Source organism: Petromyzon marinus, chromosome 27, assembly GCF_048934315.1.
Source record: "Petromyzon marinus isolate PM22_M1 ecotype Great Lakes invasive population chromosome 27, UKy_Petmar_22M1.pri1.0, whole genome shotgun sequence".
Taxonomy (NCBI): domain Eukaryota; kingdom Metazoa; phylum Chordata; class Hyperoartia; order Petromyzontiformes; family Petromyzontidae; genus Petromyzon; species Petromyzon marinus.
In genome coordinates this window covers 9,266,228-9,279,547 of record NC_133693.1, presented here as the reverse complement: position 1 = coordinate 9,279,547, position 13,320 = coordinate 9,266,228, and the positions used below count along the sequence as shown (strand labels likewise).

Below are 13,320 nucleotides of genomic sequence, written 5' to 3'. Positions count from 1 at the left end.
GCATCGTGTTTCTCTTCATCGTATGCCCGTGAACGTTGCTGTGATAGAAGCGTTGAATCGAGTCCAAATAGGCATCAGACACTCGTGGCCTACTGCCAAAAAAGCACAACAAACAAACCCTTGCGGTATTTAACACAACAACAACAACACAACTGTAGGACACAAACCCTGATACCAATCAAACAAAAAATTCACGTGAAAATAAATAGTTCTTAATTGCAAGTTTACTGATCCACTTGTAAACAGTCCATTTTAGCCCAACCAATTGGAAAGCAGATTACCTGTCCGTGGCAAGGCATGAACCATGGTTTATAAAAATACAATCATTAAATAGCTCTGCTGCTGAGGATGAACAGAAGCGCAAGATGCGCGCCTCGGACAAGCAGGGTTTTCCAAATGTATGTTGATTGCCGGGCTGTGTCACACACATTTTACGTAGGTTTAATGATCATAATTATAATTTATAATGCGCATGCCATCCTAGGATCCCAATGCGCAATGCATGAAAAGCAGGAAACAAAAACAGAACCAGGGGGCAACCGATCAAACTAAAGAGGGAAGGCCGCTTTAAAGAGATGGGTTTTCAAAGCAGACTTAAATATACCTACCGACTCCGATTGCCTGATTTCAAGTGCCGCGGCGTTCCATAGCCTGGGTGCCACGCCATTCAGGCTTCTAAGGTTCCCGTTGTCATTCCTTCAATTGGCGTGTTCTGCCAAACCACCTTACTTTCCTTCAGTCAATATGATGTCTCTTATTCGAGTTCGTTTCCTGATCCCTGTATTTATCTTTCTGCCTTTCCCGCATGCATCTTTCCGTGATTCTTTGGACACTTTCGAGCCTTTGTTCCATTTTGCCTTTCTAATGTTCATGTTTGCTGTCCATGTCAGAGTAGGAAATACACACTCATAATAAATCAATAATGAATGCCATGATCAAATATTTATTTGTGTGCAAAATTCTGCGACCCGTTCCCACTCACGTCTTTATTTCATTATGCTGTTTTGATCCGGGTACATCTTCAGTCATTGCCTGAGGCATGTGCTTGCTGTTTATTCTGCCTCTGAATTCCACAATGTGCCTCCAACTGTTACTTTTTCTAAATTAAAAATTAGCAGGCCTTTAGAAATCCACCACCGTGTGAAGTTTCCTCTCCAACGCATCACCCTGGGAGTTGTTTGACTACACCACTATACAGGATTGCGTGGTTTGACCAGGAGCGGTTCAAATAATGCCGCTTCACCCCTCATTTACGCGTGACATCAACAATAATCAAAAATAGATGTCAGTTTTGATGGATATGGTCAGCGGGGTGAGAGTACTATGAAAGCAAATAGCCTGATATTTATGATGAATTAAATTTGAGATTCGTTGAAATGGCTTCATCTGTTCTACGAAAGCATACTTGTAATTAGGTCAATTGATGGCTTTCCATTCCCTCGCTTAAGGCTAAGATACCAGGGCACCGCTACATCACGTTGACACCATGTTGTTTAAACATTTGGGTTTCTTGGAACAGCAAATGACCTTTCCACCTTCCCAGTCTCAAAAGTCATTTTATAGCCAAGACCTATTCAAGTGATCAGCTTTAGAAGATTATATCTCTTCATTTTTTTTTACTTCATATCTCGTTACCGCACGCACAACTTCCATCCTTTTCGAATCTCCTTCTGCCCCCAATGTCTGCCACCACTTGCTGGGAGGTGGCTCCTCCTCTCTCCTCTTCACTTGCCCATCTTTGTCTAGAACTGTGTCACATCAACTGGGCCACACTGAATGATCAAGCGTAGCACTCGGTTTAAACCCAAACCTGTGGCCTCTGATCATGTAGCACCGTCTGTTAAACGTTTGGCTCACGGTAAGAAAATAAAGAGTTTTAATCCCTGTTGTGGACCAACGCGGATAATTACTGCTCTCGGGTGAATAAAATTCAGTTCTTGTAGGTTGTCAACACTGGTTGTCCCGTGGATAGACTGGCCCCTGCCATGAAAATGTGGAATTTTCACTGTCGGTTTAGGTCCACAAATTGTGATGAGCACTGCCTAAGTGCTCATTTGAGTATAATTATTCTTTGAATCTTATGTTGCATAGATTTATATCGTGCCTTAGTCCAAGGCTGCTTCTTTACTTTGCGTCTGATTACAATAACTTATGCATTTTAATGCTTTAGTCCCCAAAAGAGCAGTACGCATACCTTAACCCAGTCATGACAACAGCACTCAGACTTGTTTTTTCGTTTTTAAGTCCTGCACAAATAAAAAAAAACATTCTCAAAAACATCCATAGATTCTTGACTTTACTGGGCAAAACAAAAACGTTCGCAGACAGAATATGTTTTTTGCATGACCGGTAGGGAGGGAAAACAAAAATCTAGAAATGTGTAAAGTCTGTGGACAGAAAGGCACGATGGACGTTCTGTGCAGTCTGTGCACCGACACACTGCACTGAAACTGCCCACGTGATGTGAAGTCTTACTTTTGTAGGTTTCAAATGACGGAATTTCACTTCGTGGTGCGATGAGTCGGCAATTAAGCGGAACCAAACGTGTCGGTGACATCGACGTTGGGGAGAATAACGATTAAATAAACATTTTCAATGCTAAGTGAATACAAAATTACAGTGAACAAATTAATGCAGCGAGTGGACATTGCGTACGTGTGGGGTTATTAATAACTGGTGCGCGTTTCGCTCAATTACGTGGCGGACGTTGAAATTGCGACTGGGAAAGAGGAGCGACCGGAGGGAAGGTGGCCGGAGTCCGCTGGCTCGCAAACAACGGTGCTCACTCTCCCCCACACGTGCACTCGCAGGTCACGTGCACGCTCTCGCTCGCCGGCACGCGCTCTCGTGCATGGTGGCTCGCGCGTGCACGCAGTGGGTTCCAGAAGCTACCTCTGTCTTTCTGATAGCGATGCAATGCTGCGGGAACAATTGTGGAGGCTGAGGAATTCCGTTGCTGTAATGTCAGTACTTTTAAAACAACATTTTTACACAGATGTCAAAATATTCAATGTGTTTTTTTGTTTTTGTTTAACCCCCTAACTAAAATGACAAAAACGATGTTTTATTTTGCCAGGTGAGACTTGGAAGTGACTTGTCCACACATGATAGCTCAACAAAGTGGCATTTTACGTGGCATTTTATCGCGGCCAAATACTCTAAACAAGTTGAACATCGAGCAATGTTGATTTTTACGTGTAACTTTGAGACCGGAATTTACACCTTCTGATGGTGGGAGCTTATCACTCCAAAGGACAACTACCGATGGCTTCCTCGTACTCATTTTAACAACCCCATAAGGGATGATGGAGTGAGGCAATCCCCCCCATCTAGGATTTTAATATACATCCTTCCAAAGTGCTAGCCGTGTGTTCCAACTATAAAAATGTTATCCGTACATTTGATTAACGATTATAAGTAATAAATATTTTCAATTCCTTGTCTTCAACCACTAATTGACAATGGGGAATGTGAATATCTTAGCAGCTTTTAATGCAGGCATCACAGCAATTCCATATCTATGAAGATGGATTTATTGTGCTTGATAATAATTCTAACATTAATGTGCATCCATCCTTCATGTCAAGTTAAGCATCACTGTCTCCTGCTCAAGTGATTGGTACAGTGACCTTGAGCCAGTGAAGGAAATTCCACATTCACATGGCAGGGGATGGTTTGTTCATAGATTGGCCACTATTTGCTTTCCACTTTGTGATACTCCCTTTACCGTGAAGTGCGGAATTGACCCTGAATGGGGTTTAAACTCTTAACCTTCTGATCCTGAGACAACCCTTCCAACCACAATGCCACTCAACCAGATGAATGCTGATGTATTGTCTTGTACATTGTATTTAAGTATGAATTGCTTTGCACTGGATTTGATTGTAATGATTCTGCACGGTATCTATCTACAATTGTTTTTTATACATTGAAGTTTGCATTGTGAACTTTTCTTGATGACATTGCTGCACCAGAAATACCTTTAAAAAATTATTTCATCATGATTGATATGCATTTGTTTTTACATGAAGGCAACTGATTGCTTAAGTTCTTGATTGAAATAATGCAAAAGTGTTCAGGGGAAATGTATGAATATAGGCTGGGATGATGGAAATTGCAAACGTCTTTCGATTGATTGTTCACTGCGTTTCATAGATGCATTAAACATCATAGCACGCAAGGATAATAACAAATAACAAATACAGTGCTTTGTTAACATTCATTGAGGCCCTGCCGTGTGACTTAATGGTGTGATCTTGCATAATTATGGTGCCTAGAATTACTAGAAATAATAATGACAAATGTTAACAATTTGTGAAAACTGTCACGGCAATTGGAAGCGATAAATAGTACTGAACACTTTCGCTGCATAAACAGTTGCCAGAGCACATCTGTTAATTTGAAATTAAAATCCTACACTGGAACATATTTGAGCTCTACTCAAGTGTAGCCGATGGATAATGGAGTGTGTTCTCCAGAGAACAATATTCCTCAAAATCACCTTTGGGATAAACAGCTGCTTTTAGTATACGGCGATAATCGTTAAAAAGTTTAAATGCGATGTACATTTCTTATAAGGAATGCAAATTATTTTTCACTTTTTTTTACAAAGCAGGCTCTTACCCTAATAGTTTGGACCTGAGTGAGTAGCTGCAAGATTAATCTGGCTTGACAAAATGTGAAACGTAGGCCGATGCTACAGCTTGGGAAGAGTTGAACTATAGGTTAAGCCACACTTGAATAATTCACTTTCCCTGACCGTAAGCCATTTATGTGGAAATGTGTGGGGACGTAATGCCACTTTTTCAGGATGAGTGGTTTGAAACTTAGTTCAAGGAGACCAGGACAATTGTATTCAGGGCTCGTTTATAGATCACGGCAAATGTGTTTCTCATTATGTTAGTTTTACAGCCAACTGTATCCTAAATGTGTTTGTTGTTCGAGTCGTGCAAACAGAATGAAGAAATGTTTCTCTGGAACTCGTATAACCAGGCAGCATGTCATGAAATGGCCCACAGAAGTTGATACCTCAGACCTACTACTGGAGTCACTTCAGTCGGCCTCTCTCACCCAACACTTAAGTGGTGCCCTTTCTTGCTTTCAAATCATCCGTTATATATATACATAATTTTATTTGTCAATGCTGAACGAAGGTGAATGAAACAAGGTTTACATCACAGGTATATTGTGTGTGTTGTCATGGTAATCGGACTGAGACCCATCAACTCATTCTAATGGAACCCTAGTTTAGTCATGTGCAGCTGAGATGCAGCTTCACACCAAGCATCTTCATATTGGCAACTTGGTGTCCTGGTCTAGGCATTATGCCCCTTAACCACCTTGGCATCTCTCAGTTTGTATGGATTTGTATCTTTAAGTATTCCCTCCATTATTCACAAGGAATACGTTCCGGAGATGCTTGTGAATAGCACATTTCGCGGATAATGATATTGGCCTGCGAAAACCTTTTTTTTTTATCCCATCACTTTATCACATGATGCAGTCGTGTAGAGTTCCAGATGTGATTCGCAGATAGCAAGTTCGTAAATAACGAGGGAATACTGTGTGAAAATGACATCATCAAGAGACTTTAATGTTATTGAGCGTGGCATTCTAGAATTGGCCCCACACTGGGCTGGCAAACCATTGGCATCTGCTGTGCAGCATAAGACATATATCTTGATTCAACATTTTTTTTTTTTAAACAGAAAACGTATTCTTCACGTGGAGAAAATATACAGTGTGGTACATAATTGAATTTCATCATCAAGCTACAACGTGCAAAGAAAACACATTTGAGACAGAGCGTGACATTTGGCAAAGATATCGCTACACTTCACTCTCTGGGAGCTGCGGACATATTAAATAAATTATAAAAGGCTGCCTCTCTTATTGGCTGCGACGGGGGCTGCACATACTCCCTGCTGTGCCCATGCTGTGGCAAACAACCTGGTCTCCTGAAACTAATTTCCAAGTCACAACGTGGCTCAGCATTCGCGCAGCTCTACAGACAGCGCGCGCCGTAGGGCATTTACCACTGGAACCCTGGCCTCTGGGACAGGCGTTCTTGACCCCTATCGAGATTCTCAGGTGTGCCCATTTGCAGTGTGCATTGCAAAGTTGCAAGTGCATTGAACAAAACACTCACTGTGCACTGGGTAGTAGATATAAACAATTAGTGGCTAAATAATGCATTTCTAAAAATGGAGACCGCTTGTTCGGCCACAATGCGAATATTTGTTTTCTCTTCTTTGGTTCTCTCGGTAAAGTCACGTAGAATGAGAATAAAATAATAAATTGCTAAAATAAAATAACACAATAAAATTCTCACGACGTTTCGGCCACTTGTGTTGTGTTGTGGCCGAAACGTCGTGAGAATTTTATTGTGTTATTTTATTTTATCAATTTATTATTTTATTCTCATTCTGCGTGACTTTACCGAAAGAACCAAAGAAGATGAATCCTTGCAGTCACGAAAGCTTTAAATCGAAACGAATATTTGCTTTCGTCTTATCGGCCTATTTGTCCTCAGCACTTATGTTAACCTGCAGAATTTGTTTTTACAAGCCTGGCACTGCTCTAGATTTTGCTTGTTTAAAAATATGCTGCTGGATAATATTGGTCTGGTAAGCCAATCAACTAGTTTTAGTTTTTATTGAGTAGGTCTCTTGACTATGTATGTTCAGTCGATTGGTAGGAATGGAAATATGAATGGCAGTAGCTTTGGAATTTGAAAATAAAAACGATACTATTTTTTCATTTTACCGGTTAAGGCTCACAGAGTTATACACCTTTTTTTAGAAGCCACCTGGCCACAAATGATAGCTCAATGAATTGGCTTACCATGTGGAAATTTATAGTAGCCAAATACTCTAAACGGTCGTTGATTCTAAATGTGGAGGAAAAACCAGAGGCCGTGGAGAAAAATCCATGCTACCACGGGGATAGAGAACATGCAAACTCCAAATATACAGACTTCAGGGTCGGGATCGAACCTACAACCTCCTGTATACCAGGCGAGGTAGTTTACATCTCGCCACCATGGTGCCCATTTAGGTGCAAGTGGAGGGTTCTCGTTCTTTGATGGCAGGCTGAGTACACAGCTTGAGTCCAGCGTAGAGAGTGGCAGGAAAGCATTGCATACTCACCAAGGCCAGGTTGTGACGGTGGGCATGTACGCAGGACTTAGGAGCACACGTTACCGAAACAGCCATTGAAGTGGTGCCAGAGATCAAAACCAAGGGGAGACCTAAAGCCAGATGCTGGGAAACTGTCAGAGAAGACCTTGTTTCTTATAAGTTGCTTGCATATCAGTTACAGGATCTTCCAGTAGCCAGGAAGTAACGGCGAGGTGCGTTGCCATGAAGTGGTCTAAGCTATCATGTCCTGGCATTTCACATCAACAAATCGGATTTCGGCAGGGTTAATTAATGCCCTGCTCTTAATGCTGTCGAGGAGATGTCAAACAGCACAGCTCTCAGGCTTCACCCATTGCTGGCCATGATGGACTCTGGACGAATGTGCGATTCCATTGACGCCCACTCATCGGTGCCCTGTTGATTGTAATGACGTCCTACCTAGCCTCCCGGGGGTCTCTGCAAAGGGTTTCCAAGGTGGGAAGATGATGGAAAGACATCGGACGGGGACCTGAGATATGATTCCTGGCTTAGGGCCCATGGCGACCTTAATCTGGTGCTGCTGTGAGAGGGGGGGCATGTAATGACCTGAGTCATACTGGAGTTGACCGACCACGGCTGATAAATCACAGCCTCCTCCCACTGCCGCCCACACTCCACATGTGGAGAGAAAAAAAAATCGAAGAAAATAATGTACAGTATGTTGCAGCTGTCTTGCTAACAAGTTGTGTCTTTGGGTTCATGACGTATGATAAGGACAAGGGGGGGATACATGTATAGATAATAGTCGTGATGACCAGGTAAGAGTCTATTAAGAGTAGAAGTCTTTTTTTATAGAGACCCGGCTGTTAATCATCATGTCAAAGCATACAATTTCATTGCGGATGCAAAATGCAGAAAATGGCACTTGAAATATTTCACGAAGTAATTAAGAACATTTATAAATATTTAAATGATCAAACTTATTACACTTTATTTATAGAGGATTTACATTTTTAAACTAACATGTACATTGAAGTTTATGGAATGTAATTTTGAGTTTGTTACTTTTAAATTAAACGATGTATGTAGGAACAGGAATGAGGGTACAATTATTGTTTTATTTGTGTTCTCGTTGTCGTTGGTTCGCTTCTCAATCTGCTGGTCCTGGTGAGGGTCGCGGCTCTCTTTGTCATGTGCATTGTAATGATAAGCTATTTATATCATTGCGTTGTTCTGCATCGATAGGTTAAATGTTTTCGACAATAATATATTTACATTGCATTGTTTACACGTGCCATGCTCATGTGGCTTTATGGGGTACGGTGGCAAATTAATTATTGCATTGCGCTATTGTCCAGACAAGCATTGGATCGATTTCCAACCATGCGCAACTCAAGTGACAAATGCTCTCTGTACCTGTGCTGGACCTCTTACTCAGCCTTACATGAGTGACCAACTGGTATGGTGTGTAAACATCAGCAATCGGGAGATAAAGGTAACTCGGACGCTGGCCAGACCACCTTCTCGTGTGACGTGCTGGCTGTAACAACTGCTAGCTAACAGCACTTACCTCTACCCCACAGCCTGCATGTGTGTATGTTTGTAACGTGTGCCTGTGTAACACGGTGATTCTGTGCGTGTGTTAACCAGCTGTATAATATCCGGACTGGGAGGACGCGGCCCCAGGCACTTCTCTTCCTCTGCCTCATTCTCATGCTCATCGTGATGCATGTCAACTACGTGATATACAGCCTAGCACCGGACTATGTCATGTACGGCAATCAGAAGTACCTGGTGAGTTGACAGAGCATTGCACACGAAACTAAAACGCGAGATGAGTGTGCATCACAATACGCAATCCGTCATCGTCGTCACACCGGTCAGGATAATCACTTCGGTCGTCAATCTCATCGCGTTTGCAAACGTTTGAGCATCGGCATTCTCGCTCAAAATTCTCATCGTCATTATCGTCGAGGCCTCCGTCATCGCTCTCGAATCTAAACTGATCAAAAAAATGGCAGTGAAATGAATGTTGCTATATATTCAGGTCTCGTGTGTTCACATTTTATTGAGTGCATTGCGTCACGGCTAGTCCATGAAAACATATTTCAATTATCTCCAACATTTATGGGTGACAGCACACGGGGAAAGCGGCAGATTGTGCACATTTTTGGTTGCTTGCGAAGGTGTCCATCGTCTGTGTCTTCAGCGCATGACCTTCAATTTAGTTTCAGGGGGCGTGCAGAATCATCGGCCTTAGCCGAGTCTCGGTTCCAAGGAACAAACAGCCCCCAAACACACACTGTTCCTATCCTTTTGATCACACCTCGGCTGTGTGTGTCCTGGGCCCATCTCACAAGAGTGTGAAGCTTAAAACTTGTGCTTCATTTTTTTAAACCTTCATAAACAGTTTGCCTTTAGAGGCTAACCCCCCCCCCCCCTTACTTCATGACGACCGCTTGTGTTGCGATCGAAACGTCGTAGTTTTTATTTTATTTGTTTAAATTTTTATTCACTTTATTATTATGTTGCTATCTACGTGACTTCACCGAAAGAACCAAAGAATAGTGTAAAGCTTTGTTAATGGGAAAAGAGAATCGCAATTCACAGCCGCGTCACTTTCAAACGCGCTGCAACAGTCCACTCGTGTGACGTTACAGCCACGCCAGGATGCCCTCGTCACGCTCTTCAAGGTGGGATCCTTCTAACCTCTAGCTCTGTCATAATGCATGGGACATTGTGGAATGCCGCGGTGGCAAAGTGTTAACTGCCTCGCCTGGTATACAGGTGTTTGTGGGTTCGATCCAGACCCTGACGCCTGTTCTCCTTGTGGCCGTGTGGATTTTTCTTCGGGTCCTCCGGTTTTTCCCTCTACATTTAGAATCGAGTAATTGGCTGCTGTGAATGTCCATGTGACAAGCCACTTCCATGAGCTTTCACTTGTGGCCAGGTCGCTTCTGAAAAAAGAGCTGCATAACTCAGTGGGCCTTACCTGGTAAAACACAAAAATGGTTTGAATCGTTTCATAGCATTCCCGGAGTTTCAAGTTTCAAGTTTCATTTGTTATGTGTAGCCCTGTGAGCCATGCGGCTCTTAAGTCGGGTGCAACTGCAACAAACAAAATTTGAACACAGAACATCCCAAAGCGACGACGCGTAACAGAAGCATCCTGGAATAAACCAGCAAATATTCCACACAAAAAAAAACTTATTAAAACGCTGTGTGCAAAAATCACAATGTGGTGCAAGCCAACAACAACTTCCATAAGACAATTCTGTGTGGCCCAGCGCGCAAGGAGGAATTTGAAAGCCATGGTGGTGGCACACTGGCCTGTAGAGCCGAGTCAGCAGAAGCGGAATCAGATGTCTACACTGCCGTGGATCAGTCTTGATTTGATAGTGCAATAACACAACGTCCACTTTGCGCTTTGGATCTCGTCGTGTTTTAATCGAGGTGGCAACATAAGCAATGCAAATGAGAAGACCTCGGGTAGGTGCATAGCAGAAAATTAGCTATACCTGAGACGTCAGTCACACCACATATTCTGCCCAACAGGCAGCAGTGCACCCAAAATTTAACTCTTTATCTGGAAAGCTTTTTGCGAACCCAAACATTCAAATGTGCTGCACCGTTGCCCTGGTATATAGCGCACATAGCTGCTTGGTTAAATGGCATTGAACAGCACAATTCCATTCTCGGGAATACGTTGAGCTGCCTTATCTGTGTACGGCTCACAGACTTAACTGTGAATGAATAAGCAATGTGTCCAGGTTTGACGCAACTCTCTCTTTGCATCATTTTTCCTCTGCTGTACTGAACGCTAATAAATTAAACATGTTTTCTCATTGCGATGCGACTGTGCGTTTCCTAGGCACCATTCACATGGGCGAGCGTTTCGCAGCGTGAATCCCCCTTAATCAAATTAACGACACCAGAGTTGCTTTCTGTGCCTTCGGCAAGTGCGTGTGCCTTGAGAAGCGACATTATGGGATCCACACTTTTCTTGGGAATGGTGCGGCAATGCCCGCCGCCCCAAATTCACCGCCGGTGGGAATACAGTAACTTCCCTGAGATGGCTGAACGAGGCACGTGTCGATTGTCTCGTGAAATTGGACAGCTGAAGAGCCCGAAGCCAGGGCGGCTTGCTCGAACTTAGCAGTTTCAGTTCTTGGATCTGCCCAGTAATTCATAGGAGGATTACTAAAGTGTGCCATCTTTTCTGAGAGAGACATTACTTGCATTCATTGCGCATTGTTCTAAAGAGGAATATAAATTGTCCTGAAAGATTAATTATTACTTGGTAAGTGTTGTTACTCAATTCCCTATGATCGTAATAAAATAATGTATACATATATATCTCTGGGATTAGAGGTCCCAAATGCATTCCCATGTGTAGGAGGTTATTTTCAAAGTTGCCTGCCTCGTCTATATTCATGCGATGTTAACGGTGCAGTTGCTTCTTTGAAATCGGTTGTCACGATGTCTGTATATATGTTGTTATTAATGCCTTGGTTTGTGAGAACATGGATGACTGCTTCAACTCCTACAGAATCCAATGCTATTTCATAATCGATCAAAACCAATCATAGCAGCAATTGATATTCATATGTCATTTCTAGGATTTGATTAATAGTGTGCATGTGGTGTTGAGTGGAAAAGTTATTCCTTCAATCAGCTTTCTGGAATTGTTGTTTGGTCTCTAAAACGTAAATTTTTGGGGTTTCGTAGAGCTTTGTAAACAATTTATATACATGTGATAGGAGGCTTGTCGGCCTGTAATTCTGAGCAACAGTCTTGGCTCTCTTTTTGAGAAGAAGAGTGATGACAGCATCATTCCATGATTGAGGTTTTTCATTTCCGTGTAAATATTTAAAAAGTAGGTCTGATATTCGTTCGGAGGTTTAGCCATCTTTGATCCGCGAATCCCTTTTAAACCGGTCGCGAAAATTAAGTATGAGAAGTTATTCAGGAACTTCATACACAAGGTTGGCAAAGTTTAAATTTGGATAAATGTGAGCAAACAACAAAAATAAGGGAACATCACGTTTTGCTGAACAAAATAGAAATTAAATGATGGAGGGGCACAACTTGAAAACACAGCAGACTTACATGTACCTTGGGCAGTTAATGAAGGCAGACCGGGAACAAAATAATTAACTGAAGATGAGAACAAGAACAGAAGTGAGTGTCCTTTTAAAAGTTAACCACGATAATGAATAAGAACATACCAATGTGAACAAAGAACGTTTTCAATCAGTGCGTGTTAGCTGCTGTGGATCAGACGCATGGACACTGAGCAAGATAATGGGAGAAGTTTTCAGAGATGGTCCCACAGTGGCGAGGTGTTAACTGCTTCGCCTGGTATACAGGAGGTCGTGGGTTCGATCCCGACCCTGACGCCTGCTATTTGGAGTTTGTGTGTTCTCCCCGCTGTCACGTTGATTTTTCTCTAGGTCCTCCGGTTTTTGCCTCCACATTTAGAAGCAATGTGAGTTTAGAGTACAGTAAAACCGTGGATTGCGAGCATAATTCGTTCCGGCAACGTGTTTGTAATCCAAAGAACTCGTATATCAAAGCACTCGTATATCAGTTGTGATCACGTGACGCTCGGCAGACAAAGCGTGTACACGTGCTGCTCGTATTGCAAGACCCTCGCTCGTTTATCAAATTAATATTTATTTACATTTTTTGCTCGTCTTGCAAAACACTCGCAGACCAAGTTACTCGCAATCCAAGGTTTTACTGTATTTGGCTCCTCTAAAGTTACACGTGATACGCCTTTTCATTGGGCTATCATTTGTGGCCATGTCGCTTCTGAAAAAGAGCTATACAGCTCAATGGGCCTCACCTGGTAAAACACAGAAAAAGTTATTGTTTAGTTTCTTTAAATGACTCTGAGACAGAGAATCAAACGTAAATCGGAGACATTCTTGTTGAAAATTCATGAAAGTAAATGAACTTGGTAACAGGACACACCGCGATGCATGAAAGCGGTGAGGGAATGGCAGCCAAACGCGAGATCCCACACCGGAGGACGACCGCAGTGGAGATGGAGTGACGGGTTCAGCTCATGCACAAGGAGCAAGACGTTTTATGGCATCGCACGATGGCGACAATCTGTGGAAGTCCTCATCCCGCAGTGGATAGATGATGGTTGTCGATAATGAGGACGAACATTTGTTACTCAGACCTTGAAAAATGA

At 42.5% G+C, this 13,320-nt stretch overlaps 1 protein-coding gene across 4 annotated transcripts in view; it reads left to right on the top strand.

Annotated features, from left to right (window-relative positions):
* The window catches only part of LMBRD1 (LMBR1 domain containing 1), a 346,839-nt gene that overhangs the window by 267,343 nt on the left and 66,176 nt on the right, over nucleotides 1–13,320 (top strand). For all 4 annotated transcript variants that reach the window (XM_032961536.2, XM_032961537.2, XM_076069959.1 and 1 more), the window contains one exon: nucleotides 8,769–8,912. In XM_032961536.2, the coding sequence (XP_032817427.2) occupies nucleotides 8,769–8,912 (144 nt within the window). The remainder of the gene's footprint in view (nucleotides 1–8,768; nucleotides 8,913–13,320) is intronic.